Below are 27,037 nucleotides of genomic sequence, written 5' to 3' on the forward strand. Positions count from 1 at the left end.
TCATAACTGAGTGTGTAGTGGGCTGTTGGAGAATCCTACCAGTGGTAGAATATAATAGTCTCCCAATGATAGTGTGTAATAAAATTATGTTTTTGTACTGCACCAAGCTACTTTGCATGTGCTGAGTCTTTACATGTATGGCTGCACGGGAAATGTGAGTATTGTTGCTACATGATATTGCTGTCTGTTTTATTTAAGAGGTGCTGATGTGTGTCACTAGGTCACCACTACATCATAAAGGTCAAACAACTCACTCAAAGAAAAAATGCAATGTCAGCTCACATGATGGCACCACAGAAAGTGCTGGTCCATCTACCACATGCTGCACAGTGGTCAGTGTATGTGTAAACACATCCATATGACATATGTTGTGGGACTTCAGTTGCATTTAACAGAATAAGTGCTGGTTAGGTTCTTACAAAATTGAGTACCCATGAGGGAACTGAATGATTAAAATCAAATAGTGCTACATAAAGTGTGTTCACACCTGGGTTTCAAAAAATTCTGAGGTATTTATGTACAAACTTACATTTGCTTACAAGCTGTGATGAAAAAGTAAAAGGAATTTAACTTCGTGGGCTTCAAACATCCAATTTTTAATTTTTTATATCATGTATACATGCTTCTGATGTATATTTGGTTTATTATTGACAGGTGAAAAGGTTATACCTGTTTTTGAGAGTGGTGAATTTTTACTTTAAAAAACGGGATGTTGAAGACAAATTTTGTGTAACACAGGACCAGTTACCAACTACCTAGCATGCTGTAGTTAGGTCCTCTATAGGTCTCATGGTACACATTTCAAATCAATGCTCCACATAGTTCTCTGAACAAAATAAATTTATATTACTGCATAGGTGCAGGTCATTAAAATTACACAACCATAAGGAATAAAAAAATGATGAATTTTTACCTACTGTGTGTATATAACATAGCAAGAAGAATACATTACTTTTGGTTATGATTTGGGGTGTACAGGGTGCAAATTTTAGTACTCTGAAATCATTTAATACACATCACAGAAACATTCTGTTTGGCGAAGAAGTAAAGAAAATTATTCTGGCAAATTGCCGAATCATCATCAGAGAGGTTGCTGAAGATTTTGGTATGTCCTTTGGCTCATGTACAGCTATTTTTGCAGGTGGTTTTGGCATGAAATGTTTAGTAGCAAAGTCTGTTCCAAAATTGTTGAATTTCGACCAAAAATGATGTCACTTAGACATCACTCAGGAATTGCTGAATGAAGGTAACAACAATCCAAAACTTGTAAAGAAAGTTCAGTCATCCCAATGGAAACTGCCTGAAGAGACAAGACCAAAAAAATATTCGAAGAGTTCGATCATGTGAAGATCCTTCTCACTGTTTTCTTCATTTGCAATGGATAGATCCTGCCTTCTGCTCTTACAGTCAAAAAGGAATACTACCTGGATGTTATGCTCCATTCGTGTGAAGCAATCCAAAGAAAATGACCAGAATTGCTGCAAAATCATTTGTGGAAACTGCATAATGATAATGCTCCTGTTCACACCTCAATGCTTGTTCATATTTTTTTTTTTGGCAAAAAGCAAACCCATTATGTTGCCTCAGCCAGCATATTCCACGGACATGGCCTCCTGTGACTTCTTTCTATGAGCAAGGCTGAAGAGAACCATGATAGGTAATTGTTTTCCCACCATTGATGAGATAAAAACAGAATTGCAGAAGGAGCTGGACACCATAATGAAAAGTGACTTCCAGAAGTCTTCCAAGACTGTAGAAAGCCCTGGCACCAGTGTATGATATCTGAGGGGGAATACTTTAAAGGGAGCAAAGTAGATGTTGTTGAATAAATTAAGGTTCTTTAATGAACATAAAAGTTCCCAATACTTTTTGATCACAACTCACAAGTAAACAGAGTGTCACAAAGCTATCTTCACCCTGCGTTCTCTATTCCCTTCTGAGATTACTAGTCTTTAATATATTTTTTTGATGAAGTTTGAAAGATAATGCATCTTGTGTGTACATTTTCAACATTACATAATTAGTCTCACTACACTGCTAAGTAATTAATTGATGTTTGCCCATAATGATAATACCTCATTAAATGATGATCCTCTCTAAGTATATACTCCTCTAAGTATGAAGAATTTGTTTAATGTTAAGGACTAGAAATTGTTGATTTGAGGCTTACTAATTTCTTTGTAAAGAGTCATTTACAGAGTAGGTCGAAAACATAATTCAATGTACCTGTACAATTAGTCAACAGTTGTTTAATGTCACAAGCATCTTCAATCATTCTGTTCATAACATTATGTAAATAACAATATTTCCTGAGTGTCTAATTATGTGAATGCATTTCATTTTGTGGAGAGAGAATTAAAGATTTTCACATTAATATACGCCTATTGATTAATAGTTACTTTCACACTGATTGGTGCAGCTTCTATATGGTAAAAAGATTCTGAAAATATTATTATTTTATGTATTTTTGTAACTTATATTTTTCTTGAACATCACATTTCAAAGATTTTTCACTTATATTGTTCTGTACTTGTCTTTGAAGCGTTTTACTGATGTAACAACATTTGATAACTGCATGTGCATTTTAATTTATTGTCTTTTAGTCTTACACTATTATTCCTTTCCTGTCTGCTGGGGCCATTTTTTCATTCGTTTCACAATGAAACTAAGTTTCCATACACTCCCAGCAGAAATTTATATTTTCAAGTCTGAGGGGATGTGTCAAGATCCATATCCTCACACATCATAATATTTGCTAGGTTTTGACTTTTTTTGTAAGTCTACTGTTTACTATTACCACAGATTGAGTATCATATTAACACAGCTACAGCTGATTGGAGCTGTCTCCTGCAGTTAAAATTAATATTTGCCCACTGACAATGGATTGTGAATTCTTATTGTCATTGTTGTTATCGTGTGTGTGCTTGGTGTAATATGTCAGTCAGACTATATCGGTCACCTTCTTAGATGCAGACACATTCAGATGTGTGTTTGGATGATGTCGATAATATGTTCAGTCTATTTGTACCACATTAGAATTGTGTCAAAAGTTTCAGAGTGAAGCAATTAATTTTGTATTGTTGCATATGGAAAATTACTAAATCAAAGTTTAATTTGAACTGATTTAGAAGGAGTGACAATTTGAGTAATAAACAATTCAATCTGTTATCCACGATTAACTGTTATCAATTGAATCCTTCATAATCCACTTCCTAAAATGCTAGAAAAAGGATATGTATAATTGGATAGTTGGAGGCAGTGAGGAATACTTCAGCAATGCCAATAATATACCTGTCGGAGTGTTAATCAGGGTGAAATTGGGGTTTAAGATGAAACTCTCACTGTGAAACAGAAAGCTAGGGAATATGGGAGCACTGCTCACTTCTGCAAGCAGTCATCTTTAAAGAAGAGAGCAAAATGGAATTTTGAACAGCATCAACATACACTCTTTGATCTTTTCCGAGAATCAAAGATTCTTTACTCTTAATGGGACATCCATAACTGTTAATTGGGGTGGTCATGGTGAATAAAATCTGCTGCACTTTTAATTTCTAAGTTCCTTTATTAGGATAAAGAATTTTACACTACTCGGCTATCAGGGCTCTTATCACACCTTCAGGTGCTACATAACTGTATAGAACAAAACAGTACAAGTAAAGTGGCAACATTAAAAAATCAATTCAGATCTCATTCATCGTGAAAATCTAAGATTAACTTCCAGGATTTTCAGAAATTAAATGAAAATTTTAATGTCTTTTCACTTTCCTCTCCAGCTGGTGCTGACAGTATACAAACTGTATTAGAACTTACCTACAGTGTGACAGACAGCTGTGTGGCAAGTTCCGTATAAAATTAGTCTAACAATTTTATAAGAATCTTTCTCAACATAAATCTCCAAGATTTTGTGAGTCTGCAGCAATGGTTATGTTGATGTTCAGGTCTACATACATGTGCAAGCAATTTTTTTCCGCAATGAAGAGATCAAAATCTACCCCAGAAGCCCAGTACAAGACTTCAGGTAATAACTTGTTTATGAAATAATGCATATTATAAAGTGGTACCAACACTGGAGCATTAGTGAAAAGCAAAGTACATAATATTTATAGACATTCTGTATTTTTATGTTTAAAATAGAAGTCAGTGTCAGTTTACACTTTGCCTGAAAATAATAGTCATCATAAGGCTGCACCAACTGAGTGAAATATCACATTTTGTACTTAGATGCCCCATGTTCTTTATTTCATCAAGATATTAAAAGAAATGGAAGTTTCATTTCATTGTTATTTCTCATCACTGCAAATGTCTTAGAAAATAAATTTGATAAAATGTATTACTAGGCCACTAAAACACGACATCTCCACAGAACATGACTGAGTGGTCGCATAATTAGAATCGTTGACAACAGCTTTTAATGTGAAGTTACACAGTTAGGATTCCTCATCATCTCCCCACCCCACCCTCCGTCAACACGAGTCAGTCAGCTGCTCAATGCCAAGGAGTAAGCATGAGCCAGCTCACATGAAGAGCTTGGAGAAGCCTGTCCTAGACAATGACAAAAGATGATACACTAGATGAAGATAAGTATACTGGAACAGTATTTTGTTAATTGTACTTAATTGTTCAAGTATACTAGCAACTACCGTATTTACCCTATTATAAGACATGGTTTTTCCCCAAATTTGTCATTCGAAAAAATACAAGGTCATCTTATATTTGCAGAATAAACTATTGCTGTAATGGTTAGCATTTTTACACAGATTATATGGAGTATGCAGGGGTTGTCTTGGATTTACAGTTGAAACTTTGGCTATTGAGGTCACATGCAGATTTATTTTGAAGACTTTGGAAGGGCAAGTCTGAGGATTTCCCGATACGCTGAAGCACTCGACACAGTATCAGCATTGCTCTAACAATCACGTGACATTTCATTTGCATGGTGCTAGTGCAAGGGATGTGGGACAAACTATGAACTAGGCACTACAATAAACGGGTGACAATTTTGTAAAGGTAGGAGGAAATAGCATTAAATTCATTTACCTTACAAACTGTTCTTGTATTTGAACAGGTTTGCCATAGAAGTTCTCATACATGTATGGATACCGTGTACAAACATAAGTACTGTTTCTTAAGTAAAGGTAACACTCAAAAGCAGAAGTGTTTTATTTTGTAAAACATTACTTGAATCTGAACCCAGCTCAATACTTTGATTATGAGAGACTGTAGTGATTTACTAAGTGGATTGCAAATAAGAAATTTGGTCCCTGTTCACATATTACAGTAGGAAGAGATAGTACCAACAGAAGTCAGTAGATTGCGGGAGAAGTGAAAGTTTGAAAATTGTAATGACACGTGACTGTGATCTTTTATTTATGTATTACTTGCTGCTGATATGTACAACTTGAATGCTACAAAATATTGCAGTCCATGCTCAAGGACAGTATTACAGAAGGGTTAGAAGGGAAACAGTGATACCAAATTGACTGAGACCTAGAAGAATGCAGGGAGGGGAGTAGCGAGCGGGCAGCAAATTATGTCATGTTGCCAACCAAGGGAATCTATACTGCATACTTTAGCTTTTCAGGATCATCTACCATGTCTGAACAACAATCCGCCTGAATCTGTCTGAAGTCATAATTGAACTGACTTTAAAACTGGACAAATACTAAACAATAATATTTATTTCCACAGAAGACGTTAAAAGCCTAGATAGGGTTCAGTCGCATACTCTGGTGTTTTGTGCTGCAAACGTTGTTGACGCTCACCGTGACATATGACAGGAATGAAAGGCTGTTGGCTGTACACAGCCCATGTGAGCAGTGGGCAGATAACTTTGGAAGCAAGACACATCCTCATGTCAGCACAGAAACAAAATATCACAGTAACCACTGGATCACAAATCACAACATATTTGGAAGAAACTGCCAAATAATGTGAAAACAAAGACATAAATTTCACAGCTATGCTATCAGGATGATGATGATTAAAAATATTGGACTACTACAGATAACAGGCTTATTAAATGAAAAATGTAGAAAAGAAAATGATCCACAAATTGATGTAAACAATTTGTTTTGGTTTATATTATTTCTCCTCATTTTATCAAAATGTAGACAATCAATAAACAGCATAAACTTAGAACAGGTATAATGTTAACTTTTTAGATACTTTATCTCAATAAAACAGTTTCTAATTTTGATTATTCAGAATAAGTTAAAAATAAATTTTTCTCAAGAACCTTTCTGAAGGAAAAAATGGGGGAGGGGTTGTCTTATAATCAAAATCATCTTATAAGCGGGAAAATACAGTAGCACTTATGACCAGGTAAATTGCCAAAATCTCAGTTAAAAATGATAAAATGAATTTGAATGCTGCTGAAAATCTACACTAAATGTCAACTTTAATGCTTTTCATTCTTGCAGCAAGGTTTATGTTGTTGTAACAAGCAAGGGACCAGTTAGAACATGAACCAAGCTGGTGTACAGAATGACAGAAGAAGAGAAATGTGTCATTAAATCCCCTTCAGTGAGTGTCTCTCATTTTAATTCTGTTAATCCATAGATCCACTAAAAGAAAATAAAGAAGAAACTGTTCTTAGATTGATATAAGAGGTCTGTTCAATAAATTCCAGAACTTTGTCCACATAATTTTTCTATGCTTACCACTTATTTACTGTGCATGGTCTCTTTTGAAATACTCTCCTCCACAATTGATACACTACTTCCAATGCTGTTTCCATTTTCAGAAGCAGTATTGGAACACCTATTGCTGGATCACACAAACCACTGTCCATGATTTTTCTTTTATCTCATCTACCATTGCAAATCTTTGTTGTTTCAATGAGGTTTTCAACTTTGAAAATAATAATAATAATAAATAAACAAATAAAAAAGAACCTCCGCAGTGGCCAGTTCTGGAGAGTATAGAGGATGAGGTAGCACACTGATTTCATTTTTTGTGCAATAGTGATGCACCAACAGGGATGAATGTGTGGGTTTATTACTGTGATGTAAGAGCCATGAACTGTCTCGCCACTTTTAAGGCTGCTTCCTTTTCACGCGCGTGAGTGTATACCTGTCCCTTTTTCCCGCTCCCAGGATTGGAATGACTCCTTACCCTGTCCCTTAAAACCCACATCCTTTCGTCTTTCCCTCTCCTTCCGTCTTTCCCAATGAAGCAACCGTGGGTTGCAAAAGCTTGAAATTTGTGTGTGTGTGTTTGTTATTGTCTCTATCAACATGCCAACGTTTCGTTTGGTAAGTTAGAGCATCTTTATTTTTAGATATATTTAATATGAAAGAAGACATTCATGCTCCCACCAACAAATTCTTACAAAACGACCATTAGGATACATTAAAAGAGATCAGAAATTTATATATATATATATATATATATATATATATATATATATATATATATATATATATATATACACACACTCCTGGAAATTGAAATAAGAACACCGTGAATTCATTGTCCCAGGAAGGGGAAACTTTATTGACACATTCCTGGGGTCAGATACATCACATGATCACACTGACAGAACCACAGGCACATAGACACAGGCAACAGAGCATGCACAATGTCGGCACTAGTACAGTGTATATCCACCTTTCGCAGCAATGCAGGCTGCTATTCTCCCATGGAGACGATCGTAGAGATGCTGGATGTAGTCCTGTGGAACGGCTTGCCATGCCATTTCCACCTGGCGCCTCAGTTGGACCAGCGTTCGTGCTGGACGTGCAGACCGCGTGAGACGACGCTTCATCCAGTCCCAAACATGCTCAATGGGGGACAGATCCGGAGATCTTGCTGGCCAGGGTAGTTGACTTACACCTTCTAGAGCACGTTGGGTGGCACGGGATACATGCGGACGTGCATTGTTCTGTTGGAACAGCAAGTTCCCTTGCCGGTCTAGGAATGGTACAACGATGGGTTCGATGACGGTTTGGATGTACCGTGCACTATTCAGTGTCCCCTCGACGATCACCAGTGGTGTACGGCCAGTGTAGGAGATCGCTCCCCACACCATGATGCTGGGTGTTGGCCCTGTGTGCCTCGGTTGTATGCAGTCCTGATTGTGGCGCTCACCTGCACGGCGCCAAACACGCATACGACCATCATTGGCACCAAGGCAGAAGCGACTCTCATCGCTGAAGACGACACGTCTCCATTCGTCCCTCCATTCACGCCTGTCGTGACACCACTGGAGGCGGGCTGCACAATGTTGGGGCGTGAGCGGAAGACGGCCTAACGGTGTGCGGGACCGTAGCCCAGCTTCATGGAGACGGTTGCGAATGGTCCTCGCCGATACCCCAGGAGCAACAGTGTACGTAATTTGCTGGGAAGTGGCGGTGCGGTCCCCTACGGCACTGCGTAGGATCCTACGGTCTTGGCGTGCATCCGTGCGTCGCTGCGGTCCGGTCCCAGGTCGACGGGCACGTGCACCTTCCGCCGACCACTGGCGACAACATCGATGTACTGTGGAGACCTCACGCCCCACGTGTTGAGCAATTCGGCGGTACATCCACCCGGCCTCCCGCATGCCCACTATACGCCCTCGCTCAAAGTCCGTCAACTGCACATACGGTTCACGTCCACGCTGTCGCGGCATGCTACCAGTGTTAAAGACTGCGATGGAGCTCTGTATGCCACGTCAAACTGGCTGACACTGACGGCGGCGGTGCACAAATGCTGCGCAGCTAGCGCCATTCGACGGTCAACACCGCGGTTCCTGGTGTGTCCGCTGTGCCGTGCGTGTGATCATTGCTTGTACAGCCCTCTCGCAGTGTCCGGAGCAAGTATGGTGGGTCTGACACACCGGTGTCAATGTGTTATATATATATATACACTCCTGGAAATGGAAAAAAGAACACATTGACACCGGTGTGTCAGACCCACCATACTTGCTCCGGACACTGCGAGAGGGCTGTACAAGCAATGATCACACGCACGGCACAGCGGACACACCAGGAACCGCGGTGTTGACCGTCGAATGGCGCTAGCTGCGCAGCATTTGTGCACCGCCGCCGTCAGTGTCAGCCAGTTTGACGTGGCATACAGAGCTCCATCGCAGTCTTTAACACTGGTAGCATGCCGCGACAGCGTGGACGTGAACCGTATGTGCAGTTGACGGACTTTGAGCGAGGGCGTATAGTGGGCATGCGGGAGGCCGGGTGGATGTACCGCCGAATTGCTCAACACGTGGGGCGTGAGGTCTCCACAGTACATCGATATATATATACATATATATATATATATATATATATATATATATATAACACACACACACAGAGAGAGAGAGAGAGAGAGAGAGAGAGAGAGAGAGAGAGAGAGAGAGAGAAAAGAAAGAAGAATGAAACAAGCAAATAATGAACATTACTGGCTTTGATATGGTGTAAACATGATATTTTACACATAAAAGTATTAGGTCATTACTTGTCTCTTGAGACTGCATTTGTTGATGTCACATGCTTTTGAACTAATATGTACGAACTCATAAAATGTAAAAGCAATGATCAATCATGAAGACTTTCAGATTCGCACTGAACATGGAAGAGACAATTTTGTTCCACGTACACTTACAGCTTCAGTGGGAAAGAACAGATTCGTTTAGATGATTCACATGGGCTTCGAAAACAAGCATAAAAAATCATTTTTTCTAAAAGCACATAAAATCAATACATTACTTCAGTCTATAATTCATGACTACGTACGAAAATGTACTTTGATTCACTTGTCAGTGTCCAGTCACAGAAGTCTTATTTTCATTGAGATAAGGGACACACAACTGTACATAAACAGCCCTGCAGCTGATAAGATAGCTTATGAGTGTTCTTGACTGTACTTGAAGCAGTGTACAAACAGCTTTTGTCAGTCCAAAGGGTTTCGGTTTGAGGAACGGCCCTCCCAATATTGTTATAGTGATTTACAAAGAATAGATGTAGATGACATTTCTGAAGGTGACTTTTACAAGAAGTAACAAACCTTGTTCTTGCTGGTATCGTTGCAATCAGACGGCTGAATTCCACAAATTTTTCAGGGTGGTTGTGCACGGCTTCTTTCCACCCCTCAGTGGCCACCACTTTGGTAAAGTTGGTCCGGAGGAAGCATCCAGCCGCTTCCTTCAGGCGAGGACACGAATGCTGCAATGCGACCGAGGCACTCGTCATCACATTTTCCACCGACAGATCACGCGCCAGCTGTATTTCGCATTGTGCTTTTAAGTCAGACATGCAATATCTGTCTGCAGCCTCCAGGAGCTTTGGTGTCACACTGCAGTGCTGTGGAATGCTGTCCTTGTACATAAATTGCAGTAGCTGCTGCAACACCTCCGGTTCGACATCTTCGATGAGGATACAACCGCTGCTGGCCTTCTCCGTGTTTTGGGCCAGCATTGAGGCAAACACTGGGCTTCTGGCCACCAACACAGACCTGTGTACTGCTAGCTGAATGTCTCTCGCCACTAACGTTACGAGTGCAGCATCCCTGGCATCCAAGATGGCACCCAAGTCGTAGGCCAGAACTTTTGGATTCTCATTTGTCTCTGATGCACTGGCTGAACCTGAAACACTAAAACCAGAAGAATTATGCTGTTATGTGTGTTCACAAACTGGAAGTTCTCGTTAAGGAGTATGCGAGGCAGTGTTGCAGATTGTTATTGGCCTTTTAATACACATGTCAAGGAGAGGGCAGGTGATGCCACTGTCAGGTCACCGCCGGCCGCGGTGGTCTAGCGGTTCTAGGCGCTCAGTCCAGAGCTGCGCGGCTGCTACGGTCGCAGGTTTGAATCCTGCCTTGGGCATGGATGTGTGTGATGTCCTTAGGTTAGTTAGGTTTAAGTAGTTCTAAGTTCTAGGGGACTGATGACCATAGATGTTAAGTCCCATAGTGCTCAGAGCCATTTGAACCATTTTTGTCAGTCACCACATCCAGGTTTGACCTCCACATTTTCAAAATTTTTACACATTGTGTGGACCGTGCAGAGGCAGTAGGCAGTCTGTGTGGGCTGGATCATCAGGTACTACTACGGTGGTATCCGCCTGATAATGCAGGGAATGCACTACTAGAGCACTGCAAGCACGTGGCCTATCTGCGTAGTTTGCACACTCCTACAGTGTGTGAGAGAGAACGAGACCACACTCCACAAATGTTGACGGATGTTGCCGAAGCTGACCGATGCTTCCTCACTTCATAACACAAGTGAGTGAGCAATTAGTTACGGCCACACAGATGCCACAAACTTGTCCACAATCACGAGAATGTCACACACTCACGGTCACTTGCATACAGACTGTGAATCTGCAATGTGCACGTGCGCGATGAGCTTCACTTATCACCACAGCTGGGGAACATTTATTCAAATTAAAAATTATTACTCATTATTTAACGTAATTGGACAGATAAAAAATCTACTCACCAAGAGGCGGCAGGAGAACACATATATAAAACTAATGATTTCAACAATTGATTACGTTCATTGATATAAATAAAAATATTACGTATTTATATGAATAAAGAACACTATGAATGATAGATACACCTAAAATCCAATGAATTTATTGCACCAATTCTTTGTCATTTATTAAACGAATTTGTTTTCAAAACATTTTTCTTTGACCTGCTGATCAGAAAGTATATCTGATTTGCAAAGACTTGCCATTGTGATACATGGAAGAATATATGTTCTACACATGTAAAAAGGATATTGGTGTGTTATATCTCTTACAATCATCTCTACTTCATTATAAAAATACAAGAATTTCAAATCACAATTGTCTTCAGCAAATATGGAGAAATCATCAATTCTGCTGTAGTTTCTTGCAAATAATTCATTGCGATTCCACATGAGTTTCACCTCCAAAATCATTTCAAAATAAAATTTTTGTTTTACAACATAACCTTGTTTGAAACTCCTGACCCAATTTCTTCGAAATTTCGTTGGCTATTATATGTCTGCAGTTAGTTGGAAGTCTCCCTCAGCCCTGGACAGCAATGCACAATGCAAGTGCAAGTGTTTTTAAACAATAGGTAAAACATTGTTGCAATAATTGTAGTTGGTGTAGAAAGTTGAAAAAAAGTCTTCCAATAGTCTCTTGACACTTTCTCTATAAAAAGTTGCCAGTGTGCAGCAATATTATGAAATATTTTATGTACAGAAACCCAGAGTCTCTTCTGTAATTTTTCAATTTCAAAGTTGCATGTCACATCAAAAAACAATTCCAATTTCTAAGAGAAAGCTTCCTCAGAGCCAATTCTAAAATACTTTTGAATGGCTTTGGACATTCAGCAGGATTCCTTAAATATCTTAGGAGACATTTAATGTAAAGTCTGTTGATGTTAGTTGTTCACAACTCGAGTTCTTGTTTGGTTCACTCATTCTGTAGCACTAGAAACAAACAAATCATGTGATTATAACATCAAGATTCCTATATCTGATAATGTTGGCACTCTAAGGAATGTTCACAGACTGAGTGTATTTGTCAGTTACATTCTCATCTTTGACTGCTTATGTAGAATATCTTGAGGAACCAACTGACTGCTGTCTGAAAGGGACACTAGTTCTTAGGTAACCAAACATTATAAGCAAAGGTACAATCCAACTGCATAGAGTGTTGTGCATCAAACTTGTTTCTTAATGTTGAAATGTCAATGTTAAGAAACAAGTTTGGTTACCTAAGAACTAGTGCCCCTTTCAGATGCTAGTCAGTTGTTTCCTGAAGATGGCCCAATAAGCTCAAAACTAGTCTGAAATAAATGTTTTCACACATGTCCGAAAGGACAGATACCATTTCGATCCAGGAGCCATAATGAATTAAGACACAAAGAAATTACACACACAGGCTATGAGTGGAGATTGATTTAAATCAGTGGGGAAAGTTGAACATTTGTGCTGGACTGGGATTCGAACCCAGGCCTCCTGCTTACTAAAGTGCGCGTCATATATCTTGGCGGCCGAGTTTAGGTTTGTTCTGCGCATCTGACGTCACAAAACACAGTCAGCCAATGAACAGAGAACGACGTTGCCAGATCTCGACTGCAGTGCAGAGCACGGACGAGTGTCTTCAGTTTTAGAAACGTTCAGTCATAAAGAAAGTAATAGAACAAAAGCAATGTCTTGGTAGCAGACTTTCTTTTATAGAAAGTTTGGAAAAAGCATTCTTTATACCAATTGCTTCATATTCTATTAATTAATTAAACCAAACAAACAATAAGACTCCTAATTCAGGCGATAGCAAGGAAAGGTGTTTGTTTCAATCTCACGAACTGCTTTTTCACAATAAAGAACAGCGGTAATTGTTTATTTCCTATTGTACTTCGACGAAGCGTGAGTACTTCATAGTCATACCAACAGTGTTTATAAGTAGTTGCGTGAGGTGTTAGACTCCTTATGGAGTTACACTGTTCGATGAGCTGAGGTAGCGGAATGGTTAAGTTGTTGGGCTGCCAAGTGAAAGGTTATGAGTTCAAACCTTGTGCGGTGCTTCATATTTTCTTTATTTAAAAACAATATTGGAGTGCCTTACTTCACGCATTTTATTCGTTTGAATGAAATTTCTAGTGCTTTGCCTCTTCATTAACTTTTTCGCTGCTGCAGACACGTGCTCCCCGCATTCCGCGCTGTGTGCGATTTTGTCATCACTGCACTTTTCGCCTGTGCAGACACATGGTGTTCCCACTGCTTTGACACACTTATCATTCGATTTCACAAAAACTATTTGGCCAAAAAAATTTGATTTTTACACATCTTCTTGACTGATACCTTCCCCCCATAAATGACTTAATTTTGTTTTGATGTGCAGCATTAAATGTAGTAAACCATTGCACGAAATTTTGAAGAGTTTGCAGAGGTAAAAGTCCATAGCGTATACTTTCCGTATGGTCGATTTTAGTTGCCACAATGTTGAGAATGAAATGTGGACAAGATACCTAAATTTCATATAATATTTACTGTATAACAATATCTCATTTAATTTAAGTACCACATAGGTGTCGCATGTAATATTGAGAAATATTCCGTCTTTCGCGACTGTAATAAAAAGTTTTATTTACGCAGGGCGCGTTTGGCTTTATTTTAAAGCACTTCCATCGGTGAAAGGTATGGCACATACACAATGATATTCATGTTCTATTTCTCGTTTTTGTTCCACAGTCGCAGTTTTACCAAGGGTATTGAAATATATCCCTCTTCTGCATCTGTAATAAGCGACTTATTTAGACCAGACACGTTTCTCTCTTTTGAAGCATCATAAGAGGACTGTATTTTGTGTCCTCCATTGCCAAGTCACCTTTCGCAGTTTTGTGCTGCGGTAGCACAATATTCAACGTTTGTGTTGGCTCATCAGTGTTTTAGCAAATAAATGCTGTTTGTGTGTGCCACACACAAAATTATATTTGACATAGCTCTGAGCACTTCACTGACAGACGGTATATTCAAGTCCTAATGTTTTTGTAAGTCCACAGTTTTGTTTAATGTATCTTGTCTACTTCCTTTTGATTGATTGAAGTGCTTTAAAATAAAGCCAAACGTGCCCAGTGTAAGTAAAACTTTTGTTACAGTCTGTAGCGGGACTTTGAATTTCGCCGCACTACATTCGTTCCCTCAGATAAAAATATCCCGTCGCAGCGGTATGAGCGCTCGACGGCAGAGAGAAAATACTAAAATTGTTAACTCTTTTTTGTTTTTTTATTCCGTTTCAATTGTCTCTTGATAGCCGTAGCTTAAGGCAGGCGTGATCTGATGCTGACGTAAAAACTTAATGGCTAATCTTGATCTGATTGTAATGTGTAGACATTGTGGAAGTTGTTAAGAAATTCGGTGGATGGAAGTAGCAAAGTAAATTAAATTGCATACAGTATCAAGATGATTTTAATTGGTATAAATTAGTGATTCCTGGACTATTGCAAGATTTCGGAGCAGATTTTTCACGCTGAAATGAAGGAGATTTTTGAAGACCGGGACGCCGCCCGAAAGAAGATAACCTGGTAAAGGATGATCTCTCATCTACGCCATTTCCCCCTGTCAGTTACATTTTGTTGTTCTCTGTTCTTTTTCAAAAATTTTTGTAGTGGAAATTGGTTTAACTTTTGCTCAAAAATGCCACAAGGACCACCCCAACAATAGCTTTTCAGAATAACGAAATCCGATAGCTTTTCTGTAATACAAAGTCCGATCTGCATTTTTTTCTTTCTTTCCCTTTTACACGGTCTCTCTTCTCTCCATTTTTTTTTTTTTTATTAACCACTACAACTGGCGACCGTGACAGGACGAGCAGCTAAGTGGGGTGCCGCTATGAAACGGCGGTGCCTTACGTTTGAACAGTTCGAACAAGCCATCTTGGACGAATTCTGGTCCGAGAATGAGCAACAGAGTCTAAGGAGAGAAGTGTGCAACCCCGAGACCTATGACCCTAAAAAAGAGACATTAAGACAATACTTTGAGAGGTACCTAGACAAGACACTATACTGGTCCAAACCAGCCGACTTGCCAGCGATAATTGACACTTTAAAGAGCCACTTACCCTTTCCATACCTGAGACAGATTAATAGGAGTACCGGAGAATGACGTTAAGACTTTCTTAAACTTCTTAGATCAAATGGACGTAGTTTACAGAGGCGATTCACGCCATTCAAATTTTATTCATATTAGTAACCAAAATCAGCACCCACCCCAAAGGAACCGTAGTGACGGTTGTTGGTGGAACCATCCGTCCGCGCCGCGACACAATACGATGCCTGCGCGCGAAATATATTCAAATGGAAACATGTATGACGGTAGGAACAACTGCAGATATTCGTGGAATAATAACAATAATAATAATTATCACCCATATCAAAATGGTAACTACAAGCAAAATGAAAATCACAGACAGTACAACAACAACAACAATAGGAGACGTGAGAATAACCGGTACAACCCAGGCTATTTTGACAGGAACATGACATATAACAGACATAATAACCACCAAAACAATAGCAATCCCAACAATCACCGACAGAATATGTGGAACACACAAAATTCACGCATGACAAATCATAACCCTCCACGGAATCCGCCCCCGTTCCCTAGTACAGTTATGCACTCCCCGCCACGAAGTAGCAATAACAATTGCGGCGCGCCATCAGCTGACGCGTGGGCGCCAACCGGCCGGAATGTAAACATAGTGGAGCTGGTCAATGAACCCGGCCAAACACAGCAGACGACGGAAAACAGTCGACGACCGAGCTAAGCGCTCGTGCTTCGGTCGTGAGGTGTTGTAAGAGCGCAAAGGCTGAGACGGTTTGTTTCCTCAGGTACGACGACAAAATGACAGCAGAACAGGAATTAACAAACCTATCAAGTTGATGACCTTGTTCTTTTGCGTTCACATCCCAAGTCTACAAAGTTAAAACAACTGAACAGAAAATAGCAGCTATTATATTCAGGTCCTTTCAGAATAGCAAGCATACCTCACCCAGGTTGTTACTCCCTAGAATATCCGTTATCTCACAAGCCGAGGGGGCTGCATCCCCACAGACATTTGAAACCCTTTGTGCACTAAAACAACATAATATAATAATAACTAAGTTGAACATGAGCAAGTTGCTGTGAAAACGAGATCATAGATATTTGTATTGAATACACGAACATTAAGTTATACAGCCTAAGAACACAAACATTCATTTATGGAAATTATATACTGCAGTTACACTTGTACACATAATTATGAAGAGAAGGTAAACCCAGGTGAGTACACTTACTGAATGAGAAAAGATATTCATATAGGAATGAGACCTACGCAGGTTACATTGGTTGTTAATTGTAAATTATAAGGTGAATCGACAACTAGTTAGTTATTTCAAGGCACTACAATGAGAGGAAATAATAGCTATTGAGATCAGTAATGACATAGGTATGTAGCAGAATGAATGAGGACGTAAGAATGAGTGATCAGTATGAATGAGTTAATATTTAAGTTAATATAAGAAGGTAAGTTACTGTGAAGTAGTTGATGGAGACAAGAGATTATTTGAGGAAGATGATATTGGAGTTTTATGAGAATGGAAGTGCCAGATGGCCCACGTATGTGATATATTAATGTTTGATGAGGAATATGTTTAATGTATAAGGATATATATATCATGATGAATATGTGAGTAAGGAATGAGTGAGAATGTTTTGGTAATATTGTGCTACATAGAGAAGTGAGTAAACAGTCTACATCTTTAAGATTACCTAAGAATTTCAGTTTGAAAGAAAACATTGGTGATGAGTTAGAACACGTGAGTACAAGACGTTAAATGTGAATCTATTTACAGTGCCCTTGAAAATGAATGAATGCAAGAAAAGCAGAGTGAACATAATGATGACTGCAGCTGTGGAGATAAGTGTGATAAGAACGTAGCTTGGAAACACATTAGCTTTAATTTATGGCAGAAGTGTAACTTGGTAACCTTTTGTTAAGTTTTGTTAAGCCACTGTGTGGAAGAAAACATTTATAGTTTGTGTTCAGACAGGAGAATGATATTTTAAGGAACTTAAGTTGAAATATAGTTTTTACACAGCCCTCATGTGAATACATTTGTATAGAAAAAAATTTTTTTTTACACAAGACAGAAAACCCTGAGGAAGCAAAAGATAGGAGAGTTATTAAGGCCATTTTTGCGACTCGTACAACACCTCCACTTTAACGAACAGATGACAAAATTACATCTATGTTGAAGACATTTGACTTTTCAGGCTATGCAAGGTAAGTGCAAAGGAGCAGTGACCATCCGTGCAGCCGACGTCGAGCAACGGACAGTGAGAAAGAGACATTTTACTGTCAATTATAATAATATGTTCTTTATTTATGATTTATAGAAAGAAATATATACATATATATACCACATACATGATGTTTAACCTTCACTAAAGTAGAAGAAAGTTCATGGTTGAACTCTTGAGAGGAAATTTGGTATGTTATTATATAGGCCTAATACACATTATGAGAGAGACAATCTCTGTGAGATATATTTTCCATCTGTATAGACGGTATCCACAAGAAGTGGAGATATTGAGGATGTACTGAGCAGATATGCGATTCACTCATGCAAGAATTTGTTAAGGTATAATACGCTAAGTCATATGAACAATCACAACACAAACAGAGAATCTGTCATGATGTTACACTACACAGACTTGACGTACGGACACTTACATTTACCCATGATTTGGTAAATTGTAAGCACCTCCTTTCATACACCCCTTGAAGGTGATGCAAATGTTATAATGTATTATGTTCTCTTTGTATGTATTAGCAGTAGGATTTAGCAGTTTTTTAGGTAGTGAATAGTTTCTTCCAGTCTATCTTTCTTTCTTTCTCCATTATCCTACCACCTACTGCAGCTGGGTATTGTTTGTTTATGGAATGTAAGAATATATTGTGTGACAGTAAACTTTCAGGTATGAATAAAAAGACATGAATATTAATGGCATTACAAGCCTGGTTAACCACTAGCCAGCCAAGATATGGAATCAAAAGAAAGAAAGAAATAATAAATGAAGGAAAGCCCGTGCTTTAAATATTAAGTCTGATATCCCTTGGCACGCCCAAACCTGAATAAAAAAAAAAAAAAAATTAAAACCCCAATAAAAGAAAGCCAATGGGATTTAGTATAATTTTTTAGTGTAAATATTTCACGTGTATATTCTTGTAAATTTATATGTATTTGTATATGTGTTAAAACTTTGCATATTGTCAACATATTTTGAAATGTGACCACGAAATGTAAGCTTTCATAATTAACGATGTAAACATGCTTGGACAAAGTGAACTGTTAAAATGTAAATATTGCAAAAAAGTGTTGCAAACTGTGAACGTTATAAACGACGAATTTTGTGTTGTTTGTGAAACTTATGGTGCATAAACCAAATAACTGTTTGTAAATCGATATAAACTGCAATTTACTTCGACATAATGAGGATTTTCACACTGCAAATGAACGTTTGTTGGCAAGTGTAAACAACGTGGTGAAACACCTACCTTTGCGAACATCGACGCCGTTGTTCCTGGCCGACCTTCAGATGCTTTAGAGACAATAAACTCAGCACCTGTCGTAGGCGATGTGGAGGCTAAAAACTACATCGACCATATATGCCCCGGGAACAATAGTCATGAAAACACACAAGGACCTGGAGTGTTTTGTCGTAACAGAAGACATGGACGTTGCTTCAGATCACGCACACGCTCAATCTTATGGTGTCACCGGACTTAACACGCCAATTATGCTGGAATAACAACTTGTAATGAACACTATGTGAGAGTGAATATTGTTCAAGACTGTCATAACAGCGATTTTGAAACTGCCGCACGCGAAATTCAGTGATGCTACTGCGCATGCGCAAAGACTACGTGCTGCCAGAGATGCATTGGGAAACCAACGCTGCAAGCGCATGACATTAACTGCGCTGGCGAGCAGCTTGTTCAAACAAACTGTATGTAAATATATATTAAGTGTGTAAAAAGGATCAAAACTGTAATAACTGTATGTAGTATCTAGATTTAGAAAGTAAGATAATCCCCTACGAATGCACGTGGCCTTTCCTAAGAAAATATGTATAATTGACATTTAGGTGTATCTATTCTATTGTATGCTAGCCTGCCATGCTAAATGTTTTAGCGTGACAGTCGAGGGGGCGATGTAGCGGGACTTTGAATTTCGCCGCGCTACATTCGTTCCCTCAGATAAAAATATCCCGTCGCAGCGGTATGAGCGCTCGACGGCAGAGAGAAAATACTAAAATTGTTAACTCTTTTTTGTTTTTTTATTCCGTTTCAATTGTCTCTTGATAGCCGTAGCTTAAGGCAGGCGTGATCTGATGCTGACGTAAAAACTTAATGGCTAATCTTGATCTGATTGTAATGTGTAGACATTGTGGAAGTTGTTAAGAAATTCGGTGGATGGAAGTAGCAAAGTAAATTAAATTGCATACAGTATCAAGATGATTTTAATTGGTATAAATTAGTGATTTTTGTTTTTTTTGCTTCAAGCTATAAATTAGTGATTCCTGGACTATTGCAAGATTTCGGAGCAGATTTTTCACGCTGAAATGAAGGAGATTTTTGAAGACCGGGACGCCGCCCGAAAGAAGATAACCTGGTAAAGGATGATCTCTCATCTACGCCATTTCCCCCTGTCAGTTACATTTTGTTGTTCTCTGTTCTTTTTCAAAAATTTTTGTAGTGGAAATTGGTTTAACTTTTGCTCAAAAACGCCACAAGGACCACCCCAACAACAGCTTTTCAGAATAACGAAGTCAGATAGCTTTTCTGTAATACAAAGTCCGATCTGCATTTTTTTCTTTCTTTCCCTTTTTCACAGTCTCTCTTCTCTCCATTTATTTTTTTTTATTAACCACTACAAGTCGCAAAAGTTGGAATATTTCTCAATATTACATATGACACTTATGTGGTACTTAAATTAAATGAAATATATAGGTATCTTGTCCACATTTCATTCTCAACATTGTGGCAACTAAAATCGACCATCCGGAAAGTATACTCTATGGACTTTACCTCTGCAAACTCTTCAAAATTTCGTGCAATGGTTTACTATATTTAATGCTGCATAATAATTGCGTTGAACATCGAAACAAAATTAAGTCATTTATGGGGGGAAGGTATCAGTCAAGAAGAGAGGTAAAAATCTAATTTTTGAGCCAAATAGTTTTTGTGGAATCGAATGATAAAGAGTGTCAAAGCAGTCGGAACACAATGTGTCTGCACAGGCGAGCAGTGCAGTGACAAAATCGCCCACAGCGCGGAATGCAGGGAGCACGTCTTTGTAGCAGCGGCCGTGGTGGCTTTACTTCATTAACTGCGCGCTCCCCCCTAAACGTAGGCTTGCGAACAATGCTATACTATGGCGCTGCTTCTCTTGGCACGTGCATCGTGTGCAACTGGCAACGCAGCAATCTCCCGCGTCTAGGCGGGCATGCGCGAGCCGCCAAGATAAAAGAATTGAACTATAGGCAGATGCTCTGACCACTTTTTTTTTTTCCCTGCACCAAAAACAGTAACAAAAATGGCTACAATGAAATGACATAAATAAGGTGACAGATAATTTCAGTCATAAATTACAGCATTCAAAAAATGAGTCTTTAGCAGTAGCACAATTTAGCACCTTCACTGTCACCTTCAACTGGTGGCAGATCAGCATGCACATTTTCTTCTTCTGCAGCCGGTTCCTCATCATCATTTCCCAGACCCAAATTAATCATTCAGTAAATCCTTTATGTGTGTTCCTTCCAGGGTAAATTACATGGACAGAAGAGAAGTCTCGAACAGCGACATCGCAAAATATTTCACTGCCTTGTTGTTTTTGTCAGTTCCAGCCTTCTAAACGCATCTATAGGGAGTTCAAGATCTTCCTTTATATCAGACACCAGATGTTTCTCGCCATATTCTTGTATCTGCTGTACTACTGATTTATTTTTCATGTGTGACTTGCAGGTGAGGTTAGGGTCGGGAACGTGCCCCAATCCATTCCCTCTCTACTAGGAATCCAGTTCCTAACCTATACCCATTCGGTTGAAGACAATTCGGAGCATGTTACCATATTTCTTATTGTGATTCTGATATTTGAGTATTTTCTCGAATTCATTTTCCATATACATCTTGTATTCAATATGTTCATTGCTCCCAATATTGTTAAAAACATAACTTGTATATTTGCCCATTAACCAAATCATTGTGTTATTTTTTGCCTGAGGGTAGTAACTTTCCTCTGGTCTGAAGAAAATGTTAGTCGGTACATTGTTAGCTGACGTTCTTGTTATTTGAGCAATTTTCTCCCTGGTCCACCTCCAGTTGATAATCCGATCTCCACAAGTGTAACGATGAGGCGCACTATCAACGAGGTTGCATTTGCTGCAGAGGTTTGTGTCACTTAAACCGATGGCAAAGAGACGCTCATTAGTGCTGATGATGTTACTGACTACCTTGTACCAAGCTGTTCTCACATCAGACGAAAGAACATTACTACTGATGTTTTTCCAGACCACATCCCATGCTATTCCAGCATATTTGGTTTCTATGTTATTTTTCCTGAGCCATACAGACACAGTGGTCATCACAACTGCACGGACTGCCCTAGCATGCCTACCATCAGATCCAAGTTCTCAATTTACCCACACACTACAAAATAGTGTACATATGAACTGAAGCGATCATTGGCCATCTTCACCTTTATTAGCTATATGTGGTTTCCGTTCTTTGGACATGTCTGAGAGAACTGGCACCAATTTGATCCAGCAGCCACTACGACTTGAGACACAAAGGAATTACAGACATTGGCTGCAGGTGGGCATTGATTTGATCAACAGTGAAAGTTGAAAATTTGTGCCACACCAGGATTCAAACCTGAGTCTCCAGTTTACTAGGCAAATGTTCTGACAAATGAGCCATCCGGACACATTGGTCATCAAACCTGCACAGGCTACCCTAGCACGCCTCCTATCAGATCCAAATTCTCAACTTATCCAAACACTACAAATGTAATGTCCCTTGCCCATTATCCTTACTGTCTGCGGCATTTTTCCAATTTCCGTCAGGGTTCAAGACTTGTGTGCATCTGCACTGAAGAGATTATTGGCCATCCTTTCCTTAATTGTATACACTATGTGATCAAAAGTATCTGGACACCTGGCTGAAAATGACTTACAACTTCGTGGCGCCCTCCATCGGTAATGCTGGATTGCAATATGCTGTTGAGCCACCCTTAGCCTTGATGACAGCTTCCACTCTCACAGGCATACATTAAATCAGGTGCTGCAAGGTTTCTTGGGGAATGGGAACTCATTCTTCGGTGTGCTGCACTGAGGAGAGGTATCGATGCAGGTCGGTGAGACCTGTCATGAAGTCGGCATTCCAAAACATCCTAAAGGTGGTCTATAGGATTCAAGTCAAGACTCTGTACAGGCCAGTCCATTACAGGGATATTATTGTTGTGTAACACTGCCACAGGCCACGCATTAGGAATAGGTGCTTGATTGTGCTGAAACATGCAATTGCCATCCCTGAATTGCTCTTCAACGGTTGGAAGCAAGAAAGTGCTTAAAACACCAATGTAGTCCTCTGCTGTGATAGGGCCACGCAAAACAACAAGGGGTGCAAGCCCCCTCCATGAAAAACACGACCACACCATAACACCACCACCTCCGAATTTTATTGTTGGCACTACACACGCAGGCAGATAATGTTCACCAGGCATTCGCCATACCCACACCCTGCCATCAGATCACCACATTGTGTACCGTGATTCGTCACACCACACAACGTTTTTCCACTGTTAAAATGACAAATGTTTATTCTCCTTACAGCAAGCAAGGCATCGTTTGGCATTTACTGGCATGATGTGTGGCTTACGAGCAGCTGCTCGACCACAAAATCCAAGTTTTCTCACCTCCCACCTGACTCTCATAGTACTTGCAGTGGATCCTGATACAGTTTGGAATTCCTGTGTGATGGACTGGATAGATGTCTGCCTATTACACTTTACAACCCTCTTCAACTGTCGGCTGTCTCTGTCAGTCAGTAGATGAGGTCGGCCTGTACACTTTGTGCTGTATTTGTCCCTTCGCATTTCCACTTCAATATCACATCAGAAACTGTGAACCTAGGGATGTTCAGGACTGTGGAAATCTTGCGTACAGACGTTTGACACAACTGACACCCTATCACCTGACCACATTCGAAGTCCAGGAGTTCCGCAGAGTGCCCCATTCTGCTCTTTCACGATGTCTAGTGACTACTGAGGTCAGTGATATGGAGTGCCTGGCAGCAGGTGGCAGTTCAATACACCTAATACAAAAAACATATGTTTCAGTTCTTTTGCACAAGTCACAGTGGCTGTTGGATCAAAATGGTGTATGCTCTATCAGACTTGTCTAAAAGAACAGACACCACATATATATAATTAAGGTGAGGATGGTCAATGATCTCTTAAGTGCAGGTGTCGCACACCGGCCTCAAACTCTTACGAGAATCTGTGAAATGCCACGAGTACCGAGAATAATAGGCAAGGAGCACTACGTTAATAGTGTGTGGATAAGTTGAGAATTTGGGTCCGACTTGTGGAGTGCTAAGGTAGTCCGTGCTGATGCAATGACCACTGTTTCTGGATGGCTCAGTGGTCAGAGCATCTGCCTAGTAAACAGAACACCTGGGTCTGAATCCCAGTCCAGCACAAATTTTCAGCTTTCTCCATTGATTTAAATGAATAACCACTCACAGCCAATGTCTGTAATTCCTTGTATCTTAAAACAAGTATCAGTAGAACAAAACTTGTTATTCAGTCTTAAATACAGAAATTTTTGTTGAGGTCACCTGAGCAAAGCTCGCAGTTCCTCCTTATGACACCGCACAGCAACATGCAGCGGAGTCTCTCTTCGCTTGTTTCTAGCATTCTTGTCTGCACCCACATCCAGGAGTGCCTGTACCACAGATTCGTTGCCCCGTTCTGCTGCCAGGTGCAGTGGTGTGGACCCGTATGTGTCGGCAGTGTTCACGTCACTGGAGACTGCCAGCAGCTGCTGGAGAACTTCCAGGTTACTTCCCTGAATGGCAGAATGTAGAGCTGTTTGGAGCTGTGTGTCCCTCACATCTACGCGTGCACCGGCCTGCAGCAGACATGCCACAGCTTCCTTATCTCCACTGGTAGCTGCAAAATGGAGGGCTGTCCTACCGCTCCCATCCCGCAGTGCCACATCTGCACCGTTTTGCAGCAGGAACCTCAGTCTGCTCGGTGAGTTTGCAGAAAAATGAAGGGCAGTCTTCCCGCTCTTGTCCTGTGCCCCCACATCTGCCCCTGTGGCTAACAGCTGCTGCATCTCCTTCAAATTGTTTTTTTCAGCAGCCTCCAGCAGCCTCTGGTCCAACTCCCGAGATTCATTCCTGCAAAAAACAGCAAAAACATGCAAATTTACAGTAAACATGCATACAAACTAAGATAAATCTCACAGAAACAAATTACTGATAGTTTTTTAAGTTACCTCATAGCTGTCCACATTTGGAAAAAATCTAAACTGTTGATTTAACAGCTAAAAATAGTACACAAATTTCTGCATACTTTGGATATAAAAACACAGTTTATGATGATTGAAATAGCAATGCCTCATTGATAAAGAATCAATTTCCATTACTTCCATAAAAAACCACAATCACACACACACACACACACACACACACACACACACATACACAAACACACCTAAGTCATGTTAAAGAAGGAAGCCACATAAGGGTGGCTGTAATTCAAATGAGGAACAGCATTTACATTTAACATGTACACTCATGTAAAAAAAAAAAAAAAAAACAGAACATCTATGACAACTAAAGACGGGATGATCATTTTCACAGGACATGTACGTTAATATGTTTAGCAGAAATGCTTAGCATTTGGACATGTCTGCCTGTGGTTCAAGATCAACATCGATACTGCGATGCAACATAACAAACTGGTAAAATGTGCCTGCAGCTCTCGTTGTCACTACAAACTGTAGGTGATTGATCAGTGTGACTTGAGCAGACACGCAGGATGCCTCGCATGTGTATGCGCAAACAGTACCATCAAATGCTCTCATTATTGGCAAGAGAGAATATGATGCATCCATCTGGAAAATTGCTGCTTGTGTGGGATGAAGTGTGTGCAGAAAATGCTAGGCGGCAATGGTGTACGGAATGACATCACTGGGGACAGGAATGGCATCAGATAGTGTTTTTAGACAAATCTAGGTTCTGTTTGTTTGTAAATGACATCCGCATTTTGGTGCATGCTCAGGGAACGTGACAAGCGTGATCTATGCAAATGACATCCTGCGACCCATAGCCATACTCTTCCTGCACAACATCCCAGACACCATTTTTTGCCAAGACAATGCAAGACCACACATTGCTGCATGAGCACGTCGTGCCTTCTGGGTGCCACAGGATGTCAGCCTTTTGGCCTGGCCCACCAGATCTCCAGACTTGTCACCAATCGAAAATGTATGGGATATGGTGAAACAGCGGGTGCAGCACTGTCACCCAGTGTCAACCACCACACACGAACTTTGGAACCAGGTGAATGCAGCATTGATGGCTATACCAAGGACACCATTTGCACTTTATATTCGTCAATGCCATTGTGCACAGAACAAGTTACCAGAGCCCACAGCGGACCCTGTGTTTACTAGACAACAGGACACATGCTGAACCGAGGTGACTGAAATGATTATCATTTCTGCAGAACATACTAATGTACAAGTCCAGTGAACATGAACATCCTATCTCTAATTGTTCAAGGTGTTCTGTTTTTTCTGAACATGAGTGTACACGAGTAAGTAAGGGGTACTGAATATAATGTGTTGTGTAAATAAGGGGTGAATAATTGTTGTACTCTCGAGTAAGACAAAGTGCAGAATGATTTACAGATTATTTAATGAGCCTTTTTTTTTTTTTTGGTCATCAGTCTACTGACTGGTTTGATGCGGCCCACCACGAATTCCTTTCCTGTGCTAACCTCTTCATCTCAGAGTAGCACTTGCAACCTACGTCCTCAATTATTTGCTTGACGTATTCCAATCTCTGTCTTCCTCTACAGTTTTTGCCCTCTACAGCTCCCTCTAGTACCATGGAAGTCATTCCCTCATGTCTTAGCAGATGTCCTATCATCCTGTCCCTTCTCCTTATCAGTGTTTTCCACATATTTCTTTCCTCTCTGATTCTGCATATAACCTCCTCATTCCTTACCTTATCAGTCCACCTAATTTTCAACATTCGTCTATAGCACCACATCTCAAATGCTTCGATTCTGTTCTGTTCCGGTTTTCCCACAGTCCATGTTTCACTACCATACAATGCTGTACTCCAGATGTACATCCTCGGAAATTTCTTCCTCAAATTAAGGCCGGTATTTGATATTAGTAGATTTCTCTTGGCCAGAAATGCCTTTTTTGCCATAGCGAGTCTGCTTTTGAAGTCCTCCTTGCTCCATCCATCATTGGTTATTTTACTGTCTAGGTAGCAGAATTCCTTAACTT

At 40.0% G+C, this 27,037-nt stretch overlaps 1 protein-coding gene across 1 annotated transcript in view; it reads right to left on the reverse strand.

Annotated features, from left to right (window-relative positions):
• LOC126210568 (serine/threonine-protein phosphatase 6 regulatory ankyrin repeat subunit B-like) overlaps positions 1-27,037 on the reverse strand; it is a 110,632-nt gene that overhangs the window by 12,462 nt on the left and 71,133 nt on the right. Inside the window, exons 3-4 of the mRNA XM_049939832.1 lie at positions 24,345-24,911; positions 9,985-10,569 (exon numbers count right to left, since the gene is read on the reverse strand). Of these exons, the coding sequence (XP_049795789.1) occupies positions 9,985-10,569; positions 24,345-24,911 (1,152 nt within the window). The remainder of the gene's footprint in view (positions 1-9,984; positions 10,570-24,344; positions 24,912-27,037) is intronic.

This window comes from Schistocerca nitens, chromosome 10 (assembly GCF_023898315.1).
Source record: "Schistocerca nitens isolate TAMUIC-IGC-003100 chromosome 10, iqSchNite1.1, whole genome shotgun sequence".
Taxonomy (NCBI): Eukaryota; Metazoa; Arthropoda; class Insecta; order Orthoptera; family Acrididae; genus Schistocerca; species Schistocerca nitens.